This window comes from Sinocyclocheilus rhinocerous, unplaced genomic scaffold (assembly GCF_001515625.1).
Source record: "Sinocyclocheilus rhinocerous isolate Xijiao unplaced genomic scaffold, SAMN03320098_v1.1 scaffold1655, whole genome shotgun sequence".
Lineage (NCBI taxonomy): Eukaryota > Metazoa > Chordata > Actinopteri > Cypriniformes > Cyprinidae > Sinocyclocheilus > Sinocyclocheilus rhinocerous.
In genome coordinates, this window is record NW_015655597.1 from 188,327 (window position 1) to 201,440 (window position 13,114).

Consider the following 13,114-nt stretch of genomic DNA (forward strand, 5'->3'; position numbering starts at 1 on the left):
TATTTATTTTTACCTTTATGCATTTATTTAATTTCTATATTTATTTTGATGTATAATATTTCCAAATGTATTTATTTCTATTTGTTTGTTTGTTTGTATGCTGTTTTAATATTGTTAATATATTAATTTGTCTTTAATTTATATTATTTAAACTTTAGTTTTAGTCATTTTGGTATTTCAGCTTATTTATGTACTTATTTATTTCAGTTAGTTGCCAAGGCAACATTTCTCATTTTCATTTAAGTTTTTTAAATTTACATTTTCGTCTAATATTTGTATTTTATATTTAAACTTTTTATCAATTGCCAAAATTATTTTAAAAGGATATTTTTTTAAGATAGGTTTTTAAGAGATTTTAATCAAAAGGAGTTTAATAGTTTTTAATAGTTAACAAAAACAATATTTATGCATTTAATATTTTACAAATTGTTCAGTCTGTGTGGTAATAAGGGAGTGTATTTCTACTTCAGCCATAGATCTAAATTATCTACATTTAAATGAACTATATTTGAGGAAATAATAGACTGCTAAATGAATGTGTTGACAGGCATGAAGTGGAAAACAGACTCTTTGGCTCATGCTGAAGTTGTGAGGTCTTCTGTGCTATCTTTAGGCCAAGGTTAATTAGCTCCAAAGGGGGCTTGAGAAACACCCATTGGCCCAGAACAAGCCTCCAGACCAGGCTGAAGCTCATAGCAAACCTGCCCGTCTGTCTGAACCTTCCTTGCCCAGCTGTCACTTCAGTGAACAACAGCAGAGATACAGAAACACAAGAACATCACGCGAGCTGACATAGTGAGACCATGCCTATCTACACAACAGATTTTCCTGCGGTGATGTCCTTTTTTTCTTAATTACTTAAACCGGAAAGTGTTAATTACTGTTCTTCATTTATCAATAGGCCATGTTTACACTTCCTATTAGCATCAGATTGCCATTTACACCTGGTATTTAAATGTCTCATTATTTTTTAATTGATTCATATTATTATTATGCAATATATAAGTAGAATTATACTTAAAATTTAGATATTTTTATTATTATATAGTATTAAATGTCTTTCTGCAATGCAACACATGACATAAGTGTCTCTGTCTTGCTGGTGTCTCTTTTTTGTGACATTGAAAATGAATAATATACGAGTAAAATAATAAAATGTACAATTAAATTGGCTTCCAAAGTTGAGCTGATTCTGTACCTTCATCTCTGTCAGGTTAACAGTCATCAACACACATTCTTCTTCTTACCTTGTGTATCTCTTCGCAAGGTACAAAAATATGTTCAAGATTAAAAGGAAGAGCTGTAGAAAGTTGCAGGATTTGAAAACCTGAGGGTAAATATGTCATTAAGGTTGTGCTGGTGTGTTTGTACCCTCTACAGAGAAGGCTGATACACACCGCTCTTCAAAGGTTAAGATAATGAGAACATTAGCAAGAAACATATAATAGATTGATTGTCTTGACTGCTGATCTTACAGTGTTAGCATGATTTATTTGTTCAACTCATATCTACACTATGCACATAGGCTACGTATAGATCAAACATGCAGTAATAGCCTAGTAGCATCATCAACTACATATCAGACTGGACCGTACAGACTGACAGGGCTAGAAATATCAGGAGGTGGAGTCATGTTACTGGTGCTAATAACTGGAATGTAAATCCTAGAATGTACTTCCAAAAGCAGCCAAAGATCTTGATCCAGGAACAGGTCCTATTTGTGTTCCAGTAACTCATCTGTAGAAAAATAGCAGGTTAGCTCAGCATGAACTGCTTGAGTATTTTGTAAGAGCTAGCAAGAGCGGGCTTGGGAGTTTGTTATCAGCTTGAAGGCAGAATGTGTTTAAGTAGAACATGGTCTCAGGACAGAGTTCTCCTTCCTGTCTTTCATCTCCCTCTTGACCAGGCCTTGCTTTTTAGAGTCAGTGTGTCAGTGGAAGACAACCTGAGGCATTCACTCACAACCTATAGCTTCTGTTTTTTAAATGGAATAGCTGTCTGTCTGTCTGTCTGTCTGATTTTGAAGTGATTTTGAGGAGAACCCCATAGCAAATTCAGTACACAGGTCCCCGAATTCCTAGCGACGCCACTGGCTATAGAAAAAAATACTGTGGAAGTTAATAACTACTGTCAACTGTTTAGTTACCAACATTCTTCAAAAATATTTTTGTGCTCACCAGAAGAAATAAGTAATATGTAAATAAACAAATTTGGTATTATCTAGCGAAAATGTAAATCTTACATTGTAATCACAGCAATAATTTATACTGGTGATTATTTTATGTACTTTTATCGTAGAACATATTATGCTTGACATTGACGTTTATTGTACACAATAAATGCGAGGAAAAAATGCCCTATTGATATGTTGTGTCAATACCGCGTATTGTGAAATTATGGGATTTGCTGTATGCAGTGTACCTTGATATGAGTCTTAATTTGTTGGTAGGTATGTGGGTGGATGATTTTAGCACCTCATCAGCCTGCAGTATTGTGCGTGGAAGTATGTGACAGTCTGGTGCCGCAACGTCAATATGCTTGTTCTCGGATTGTTGCCCATTTAACTGACTGTGATATAGATTGTATGGGCTGTCCCTTTTCCATGGACCTCCTATCTGATTCCCTTCACAAGCATGTGCACTTGCATCTTACACCTGAAGTGATTTAGTGGTCAGTACTTTCTGTTATTCCAGCATAAATTACTCAAGTCTGTAGGAGCAAAAATCATTAGAGTTGATGCGAAAAAAAGGCAAACTCTCTCTTCTTACAAATCTGTTGTGATTGATTATAGCCCACCTAAGTCACTGACAACACACCCACCCACTCTACCTAGTCAGCACATGGAACAACCCCAACCCCCTTTTCCCTATTGGGAAAATGTCAAACTGACCTTGCTTTGTTCCTTTTTCTGGTTTGGACCATATATACATAACGAAACAGCATTTGCTTTCTGTTTTCATGTACTAATCATAATTATAGGCAAACAGCTGATTTGTCAATGTTTTATAGAGATGCAAAAAAACCCACCTTTGATTAATGGCGTATTTTCATAATTTCTACCCCCCAACTGACTGTGACTGTTTTGTTTTTTTGTCCCATGCAAGCCGTTTCACACTCTCCTTAATTGTGTTTTTTGTTTTTTTGTTGAGCAAACTTGCACAGTAAGAAGCCAACACATGGGGAAACATTTCTGTCTCAGCTTTTTTTTTTTTTCAGCAGCACATCAGTCTTCATTTATTCAAATTGGCTTCCTGATTTGGCCATAATTCTCAGTCAGCAGTGGAGATTTGAAAATGTAATTACTAGAGAAAAGGAGGTACTGCCATTAAAGGACTCAGCCAAACATTTTACTGCTTTGTATCAATAGACTTCCTATTCATTACACTGACTTGTCAATTTGTGGTTGTTTAAAGAGAAACAAATTAGGTGTATGAAACATTACAATGCTTTAATTTTGGTTTCCACCTACAGAATACTGTTCACAGTGGTATGATGGTGGAGGCATATTACCTCTTCAGGGAAATATTCATAATTAATATAAAAGGTAACCTAGTAGCTTACTGAAACCAACTGGGAAAAAATCTATTTGCTGTAGTCAGTCTGACCTGGGCACTAAGATTGAAGTTTTAACAGAGGATGCCATGACATATGTGAAGAAACCTGAGGAAATAGTACACTGAGACCATTCATTTTGTTGAGGAGCCATTAATTCTGACTTATTGAAAATGTTGCCAAATATGCAATGTTTTTTGTTGTCTCCAGCATTTTTAGCTTTTATTTGAGTCAAACACGTTTTATGCATTGCTCAGTGAAGAGAAGGTATAAATGTAAATGCACACCTTTTTACTTTTCTCAGTTTACAGAAGTGGTGCCTGCCTTTAAACTGTTTTATATTCATTGAAAAATGCAATGAAGCTGCAAACAGTCATACAATAATTATACATCTTGTTTCTTACCTTCAATATAATAAGAATGATGTTTTGCTTTAGATTTGGGAGTCAGGGAATCTAACCTTCAGTCAAATAAGAATGAAGTTTTGCTTTAGTCAGGAGAACCAAGAAAATAAACTGTGAATTTTTACCCCAAAGACTGAGAATGTAAATATTCATCTAAATAAATGCAAATCTTGTGTTGGAAATTAAACAACCCATCTGGGATAGTTTCTGCTGAAGCACACACTGCACTGCTTACAAAATGTAATGTCTTATTTTCTGTGCAGGTTTGGCACCAGATGAATGAACAAGGCATTTCAAGGTGCTCAAAGCTGATGTGATGTCATCAAGTGCATTGCCATGTTAAGAAACAAACAAATACAGCTCAGTCCTTTGGCGGTATCTTGGAGTAGAAATGGAAAGAATGTGAGATTAGGTTGTGATTCTGCACTCCATCCAAACTGTAAAATTTGAAAGCCTAGGTACAGGCAAGTGAGAGAACAAGACCTTTGATGGATCCAGGATTATCGTGGAGCTTTTGAGAGAGAAGCTCAGACTTATACAACATGAATGTGCAAGGAAAGATACAAGCCAGTGAAGTCAACCAACAAGAAGAAATACAAAACGATGACAAGCAGCCTTTGCTAGAAACAGTGGAAGATGCCAATGCCAATCAAGTCACCAAAGAGAAAATGTATTCAGATGAAAGAGAGAATAGCAGCCAACTACCCCCTCTGGTGTCGCACTCCGAAGCCCAGGAGAGGATCATTATCTGGGGAACACATGCTCGGTGTGAAGACCCTGAGCTTGAAGAGTTTGAACTGCTGGAGTGTCAAGAGCTAGAAACATTTGTAGTGGAAGAAGAAGAACAGGTAGACATGCAGAGTGAAAGAAGCAGGAAGGGAGCAAAGAACTTCAGTGACAAAGAGTTTTCATATACAGCCATCAGCACCACTGTTGGCTCCCCTTGGAAAGACCACAATGAAAACCATAGTGTGGACGGAGATGCAAATGAGAACTCTCAGCCCCTTGACCTCAGGACCTCTCCTGATTTGGCCATACATAATTCTCAGCAGTGGAGATTTGAAAATGTAATTACTAGAGAAAAGGAGGTACTGCCATTAAAGGACTCAGCCAAACATTTTACTGCTTTGTATCAATAGACTTCCTATTCATTACACTGACTTGTCAATTTGTGGTTGTTTAAAGAGAAACAAATTAGGTGTATGAAACATTACAATGCTTTAATTTTGGTTTCCACCTACAGAATACTGTTCACAGTGGTATGATGGTGGAGGCATATTACCTCTTCAGGGAAATATTCATAATTAATATAAAAGGTAACCTAGTAGCTTACTGAAACCAACTGGGAAAAAATCTATTTGCTGTAGTCAGTCTGACCTGGGCACTAAGATTGAAGTTTTAACAGAGGATGCCATGACATATGTGAAGAAACCTGAGGAAACAGTACACTGAGACCATTCATTTTGTTGAGGAGCCATTAATTCTGACTTATTGAAAATGTTGCCAAATATGCAATGTTTTTTGTTGTCTCCAGCATTTTTAGCTTTTATTTGAGTCAAACACGTTTTATGCATTGCTCAGTGAAGAGAAGGTATAAATGTAAATGCACACCTTTTTACTTTTCTCAGTTTACAGAAGTGGTGCCTGCCTTTAAACTGTTTTATATTCATTGAAAAATGCAATGAAGCTGCAAACAGTCATACAATAATTATACATCTTGTTTCTTACCTTCAATATAATAAGAATGATGTTTTGCTTTAGATTTGGGAGTCAGGGAATCTAACCTTCAGTCAAATAAGAATGAAGTTTTGCTTTAGTCAGGAGAACCAAGAAAATAAACTGTGAATTTTTACCCCAAAGACTGAGAATGTAAATATTCATCTAAATAAATGCAAATCTTGTGTTGGAAATTAAACAACCCATCTGGGATAGTTTCTGCTGAAGCACACACTGCACTGCTTACAAAATGTAATGTCTTATTTTCTGTGCAGGTTTGGCACCAGATGAATGAACAAGGCATTTCAAGGTGCTCAAAGCTGATGTGATGTCATCAAGTGCATTGCCATGTTAAGAAACAAACAAATACAGCTCAGTCCTTTGGCGGTATCTTGGAGTAGAAATGGAAAGAATGTGAGATTAGGTTGTGATTCTGCACTCCATCCAAACTGTAAAATTTGAAAGCCTAGGTACAGGCAAGTGAGAGAACAAGACCTTTGATGGATCCAGGATTATCGTGGAGCTTTTGAGAGAGAAGCTCAGACTTATACAACATGAATGTGCAAGGAAAGATACAAGCCAGTGAAGTCAACCAACAAGAAGAAATACAAAACGATGACAAGCAGCCTTTGCTAGAAACAGTGGAAGATGCCAATGCCAATCAAGTCACCAAAGAGAAAATGTATTCAGATGAAAGAGAGAATAGCAGCCAACTACCCCCTCTGGTGTCGCACTCCGAAGCCCAGGAGAGGATCATTATCTGGGGAACACATGCTCGGAGTGAAGACCTTGAGCTCGAAGAGTTTGAACTGCTGGAGTGTCACGAGCTAGAAACATTTGTTGTAGAAGAAGAACAGGTAGACATGCAGAGTAAAAGAAGCAGGAAGGGAGCAAAGAACTTCAGTGACAAAGAGTTTTCATATACAGCCATCAGCACCACTGTTGGCTCCCCTTGGAAAGACCACAATGAAAACCATAGTGTGGACGGAGATGCAAATGAGAACTCTCAGCCCCTTGACCTCAGGACCTCCAGCTCTCGCTCTGGTGCAAACCGGACCCTGAAAGATGCACGAAGTGGTTCTGAGAGCAATGTCTTTTCATCTTCACTTTCTGCAGTGACCAGCCTCAGTGGAAGTTTAGCCAGCGCCCTGGACAGTGCAGGCCGCACACAGCCTCTCTCTTCCCAGTCCACCAAGTCTACCTCAGGCAAAGGCAGGAACCAGCATCCAGCTACTACCGAGTCCTACATCCACTCAGAGAGAAACAGGGAGCTTCCCAGGGATTTGGACCAAAACCATAACTCTACCACACTGCCTCAGGAACCACAATATGACCGAAGTAAGCTAATATATCCTTCGAATGGAGCAGTAAAACTGCAAAAATTCCAAATGGAAGCAGAGCAGAACGCTGGGAAAAGGATGTCAACCGAGGTGCCGAAAGGTATGGTGAGGGTGCTACCTTCTTGTAGGCAGCTAGTCCGCCCTCTTTCTACTGAAAAACGACTAACCTCAGGATACCCCAGCATAGACACCCAGGCAGACCAGCAACAATCCCACACCTCAGAGACAGGTCAGAGCCATCCACAAGTGCTGCCGACTACAGAAGTCAAAAGCAATCCCAAGACAGACTCACAGACACCTCCCAACCAGACCTTTACCCGAGAAGCCCAACATTTGAAGAGGCAAAGCTCAGCAGATCGTGCTGCAAGTCCCTCCAGCCTAGAAAGGAAGACTCACTACAGCCGGCGGGCCTACAGCAGTCCGACTAGACATTCAACACCTCCATCTCCTAAGACAACAAGGTCTCCTCAAAGACAGCCTCCTTTCTCACCCATTAAGACTTTACCTTCTCGAGCTCCTCAGCTGGGTTATGCTGGGTTCTGCTCGGGCTTAAGAGCCCCAGTTAAAACCACTATCAACACAAGCATCCATAAGACTCCTCCAGAGCAGGCTTCAATGGAGACCTCCCCTCCAAGCAAGTGCCTGCTAAAACCGAAAAGCGTCCGGCCCAAAATCATTACATACATTCGAAAGACTCCGCAGGTGAAACCCCAGTCTCTTGAGGGAACTTACGAGGTGTCGTCCTTACCTACGAGACTATCAACATATAGCAGCACACAGGCCAAACCAGTGGTCGGAGATCAAGGGGAAGCCACTGTGCTGAGTGCCTCAAATTTACTCTATGATAAGTATCGACAAGAGATGCAGAAGGTCCGGTTCTTCTCACCTGGACTCATGGTGTCTGGGATTCAGCCACCCAGCAACACCATGCCCCATAAAATGGCAGGCAGAGCGGACAGCTTCTATGGGTCCCTCAACAAGCCTCTGTCTGCAGCGGTAAGGAATCCTCTTGACATTTAGCAATATGCTGTTCTTTGTTTAAATGCTATTATGTCTATTTCTTGGTAAATTTAATTAAATATAAACTCTATAATACATGATTACATTGGTGAAACCGAGTGCTTTGATAATGTAATAGCGTGTGCATGTTGTGGAGTATTTAAAGGGATAGTTCACCCAAAAATGAAAATTCTGTAATTAATTACTCGCCCTCATGTCGTTCCAAACCCGTAAGACCTTCGTTCATCTTCAGAACACAAATTAAGATAAATTGATGAAATCCAAGAGCTTTCTAACCCTACATAGACAGCAAGGGAACTATCACGTTCAAGGCACAGAAACGTAGTAAGGACATCGTTAAAATAGTCCATGTGACGTCAGTGGTTCAACCGTAATTTTATATAACTACGAGAATACTTTTTGTGTGCAAAGAAAACAAAAATAACAACTTTATTCAACAATTCTTCTTCTCTTCTTTGTCAATGTCCGCTGCTGGTTGAACCACTGATGTCACATGGACTATTACGATGTCCTTACTACGTTTCTGTGCCTTGAACGTGGTAGTTCCCTTGCTGTCTATGTAGGGTTAGAAAGCTCTTGGATTTCATCAATTTATCTTAATTTGTGTTCCGAAGATGAACGACGGTCTTACGTGTTTGGAACGACATGAGGGTGTGTAATGAATGACAGAATTTTCATTTTTGTGTGAACTATCCCTTTAACAGGCTACTGCCTGAATGCTTTATGGAGGGAATGTAAATATAACAATCGTTATCTTCAGTAGACAAGTTTATGTACTACTGGAACAGTTTATTGACTGCAGCTGTAATATGTGTTAATATTTTTTGTCAATTTAGGCAGGCAGATCTCCATTAGCCCTTGGGTCTCCCGTTTCTGGAGCCGAGGACCCCTCTGGACCCCCTATAGGAGCACAGGATACGGGGAGTCTTTTTCGTCCACCACGGGGCCTAAGACCCCAGCTTGGCGTTGGTGCTGTAAACAGGACTCCCTCTGCAGCTGCCAAGAACAGGATGGTCCTAACAGGCCAGCCGAAATCACCACTGACCCTCAGTCAACCAATGCAGACAGTAAACCCGACCACTCAAACCCCTCAGGAACCTCAAGGTAAGATCAATAGTTCACTTTGCATGGCAAAAATTAGTGAAATGGTCTTGTTTTTATACCTTTCACATTTTCAGCAAGTAAAATTGAGTGCTTCACATGTTCAGTGGAAACACAAGCCAGAGCAGAAACTGTTTTTTGACTGATAGAAACACCAAGGCTTCATCCTAAGGGCAGAAGTGACTCTGGAGTATTTTGAGATGAATAGATTTAAATGGAAGGAAGGAAGAGAACGCCATATGAAGTCTTTTCATCCCTGTCAGCTATGCATTTGTAATTGTTACAGATAAACTCATCCCAGCCGCTAGTCAGTGTAAAATATACTTTGCCTCCTGGCATTCAGTTGAATATAAATAAAACTCACATTCATCTTGTGCTATGAGGGAGTTCTGTTTGAGCTTAAAAATTCCCCTCCATTTCTAAAGCGCACTTCATTTCCGACAACTTTGCCTGCCAAGGTGAAGATATGAATTATTTCATCTTAAATCCACTACCAGCATTGCCATCACCTTCCGTATTTTTTTCTAGAAGGCATCTGTCTATCTGCATACTGCTATCTCACTGAAAACCCATGACAGTCTCTATTAATGTATGCGGATACCGATTTCTTGCTGTTTGTGATGCTTTGAAGTGCAAAGCAATTAACAGTTAATTCAAGCCAATAACTATGCCTGGTCACAAGTATTAACTGTAGTTGAAACTTGATATAATTTTTATGGTGTAAAGATGCTGATGCTACAATAGATAAAGAGACAGTTTAGTTCGTTGGCTTGAGTTTTACTCCTGAAGCAATATAAATGAAGTCAAGAGGAAGGTTAACCTCTTCTGGTGTGACTAGACTTTTGCTTGTATTGCTAAAGTTGGTCAATTATTTCCCACTGTAGTTATTGGTCATCTCATGCTACATTATTTATTCATACTCTCAAACAATGAAAACGTTTAATTCTGGTCACTGGGCTCCTTTGAAACACTGTCTATGATCACAATCCTCTTGGAAGTTGTCTAATGCAGTGAACTGAAGAACAATATCGAAGAATCACTGATTGCTAATTAGGCTTTGTTATGTCTTTAGATAGCAGTCACTAAAATCAGAGGTTAACATCTATGGAGACCGGCAGAGTACCATTTTTTAATTGCACAATGTATTTTTGTGTCTTCATCAACATGACATGCATGACATAGTATTTCGTTTTTCATTAATGTGGTTTTTATCGTTGTTTAAGTGAGGGCTTGATGAAAGTGCTTTAGTAATGTATTCATGCATTTTAACACTCAGTAAGAAATCAATGAGTTCTTGAGCTGCAAGCCATAATAATAAATTTGCATACAAACACACACACACACACACATCTTATTTATTCCCAAAACAGATTGGGAAAATGACACCCCTTTTGTGTTAAAGGGACAGTTCACCAAAAAATGAAAATTGTGTCAATTTCTGTTTAGCAGAATGTTCAAGCTTCTTTTTTTTCATACAGTAAAAGTGAGAAGGACAGCTGTGGTCACCATTCACTTTTATTGTATGGGAAAATTAAAAATAAACATAAAAATGCTCAATCAAAGCTATGATGGATGATTAAAAAAATATGTGGAAGTAGGAACAGGAAGGAATAAAGACGATTGATGGAGAAAAAAATCGGAGAGGGAGAACAGCAAGACATTTATCTTTAATGATCACCTTCACATGGAGGAGAAGCTGCCTGCAATTTCATTAAAGACCTTGATGGCCAGGGGTTGGGGTGGGGGGTTGCTGGGGGCAGTGATGGAGCCAGGGTAACTTTGATTAGAGATGAATGGATGAGAGGGTGCTTTGTTGTGTGCATTTGCTTGATTGTGTATGTCTGTGTTTTCATTTGTGAAGAATGTGTCTCTGAAGCATACTGCTGACAGTGCAGTCTAATAAACATCTGAGAAAGCGACAGACAAAATGAGAAACCATAGATTGTCATTTAGTATGCGCTACGCTTTGCAGCAGTCACAGCGTTTTGGGGACAGGGAAGTTGAGGTGCTTTATCTCCAAGAGCAGGAGGGGATCATTCTCTCCACCTGCCCCAAATTACGACCTTGGGTTGGGGGAGTCTGGGAGTTCAAAGCAAGCCTTGAAGTGGGTCCCTAAATTCACCCCACGGTAGCTCTTTGCATGTGCATATTTATGTATATTTTTGCGCGACTTCACTCTTCTTCCTGTGCTTTCAGAAATTATACTTTTTCCGAAATTATATATATCTTTTTTTTTATTCAACAGCAGGACAGTCCCTGTGGTGCCAGCAGTACAGATATCTGATGTGAAGACCTACAGTGCAAAGAGCAGATAGGGAAAGCAAAAGACAACATATATTCATATTAATCCTCATTATTTGTATGTAAACAGCTTTTGTCATTTTTTCTGGTGTAATAATAAGCACATGGGGTTAGCGAAAATCCATTACTCTATTCAGTTGAGGCCTTTATTAAGCACTGATATTGTAATAATTTGTGCAGAGATGGTTTTAGAGGAACCAATGGCCTCTTAAACGATTGGCCTCCTGGACTAATTAAAAAAGAAAGAGCTTTTGCTAGAGACCATAAACTCATGTTAAGTACATGACGCTGAAATAGCTCTTTTTATGGGGGGGGGGAAACTAATCTGTATTTTTGATTAAATAAATGCAGCCTTTGTGAAAAATAATTTCAAATCTTTACTACAACACATCCAAGAAAGAAAGAAAGAAAAAGAAATACGACATCTTCATTATGCTCAAAAATTGCGAGTACACCCAGAGCCAGAAACCATCCACACACTTATATTGCACATAATTAATAAATTAATAAAATTATTACTCTGTTCAGTTTTATATTAAATCTTTTCAAGCTCATATAGGGACTTCATGAGCCATCTAAGATGATATGTTTTGGCAAACGTTTGGTATTACATTAGACTCCCTGAGTGGATGAGAAATGTGGCTCATCGCTCTTCTCCATGTGAATACTACAGTGGTATAGATGTTGATGAATGGCCATGACATGCTGTGTTCAGAGGAGGCAGACAGCCGCCAACCTCTTTATGATTCTTTCAGGAGCTGTTTTAAAGCGATCTTTACCTCGCACCAGAGAGAGGTCGTAAAACACTACAGTTCTTTCTCTTTCTGTCCTACTGTGAGTCTCTTTTAGGCCAGTCTGCTTAGAAATAGTTCAGGACACAGCACTCACTTTCTTTGTTGCTTGTATTCCATCTGTTTCTTAATTGAATCAGTCATGTGATCATGTATGCCTCATTTTGTCACAGCAGTATTAAAAGAATAATGTTATGCATAGTTGACCTCCATATTGACATAGAAAACACTAGAAAAACAGTATGTGACTTTTATTTCCCAAAACATACTAATTGTTTTTTTCAAGTTAGTTTGAATACTAATCATAGTCTTCTTTGCCCTCAGATCAAAGAAAGCCAGTGGCGACTGGGTTAGCTGCTAAATCCCTCCTGTCGAAGCCATCTCAGTCTGGCCTGCGTCCTCCCGGTTACTCGCGCCTCCCGCCGACTCGTCTGGCTGCCTTTGGGTTTGTTCGAAGCTCTAGCGTCTCCTCTGTGTCCAGTAACCACTCGACCGACAGCACACGGTGTGACCCCTGCCGCCCCGCCTACCGTAAGCTACTGAAACAAAAATGTAAAATAGAAGCATTTTCATACTTTTGGACCAATGAACATCTGTACACACTACAATTTAATATAGCATCTAAAGTGCTTGTAGCTGAGTGCATTGTTATGCGAGATCCCTGAAGTACAGTTTACATAAAAGGGTAGCCTAATGCTCCACTTTTTAGAGTTAATTGTAATGCAATTTGCATCATGTTATTAACTCCACCTACAAGCAGCATGCATAATATTAATTTTCATTAATATATTGTGCTCATAACTACTTTGCTCACATGGAATCATGGGATATTCAGCACAATAGACCCAAAACACAGAAAAAGTGAAGTTTTTTTTTTTTTTTTTTTTTT

The 13,114-nt window shown here is 39.0% G+C and overlaps 1 protein-coding gene across 2 annotated transcripts in view; it reads left to right on the forward strand.

Annotated features, from left to right (window-relative positions):
* The first annotated feature begins 5,950 nt into the window (after positions 1-5,950).
* Positions 5,951-13,114, forward strand: part of LOC107718718 (microtubule-associated tumor suppressor candidate 2-like) — a 36,900-nt gene continuing 29,736 nt past the window's right edge. For both annotated transcript variants that reach the window (XM_016525918.1, XM_016525919.1), the window contains exons 1-3: positions 5,951-8,008; positions 8,869-9,136; positions 12,550-12,756. In XM_016525918.1, coding sequence (XP_016381404.1) covers positions 6,227-8,008; positions 8,869-9,136; positions 12,550-12,756 — 2,257 coding nt within the window. In that variant the 5' untranslated portion in view covers positions 5,951-6,226. The remainder of the gene's footprint in view (positions 8,009-8,868; positions 9,137-12,549; positions 12,757-13,114) is intronic.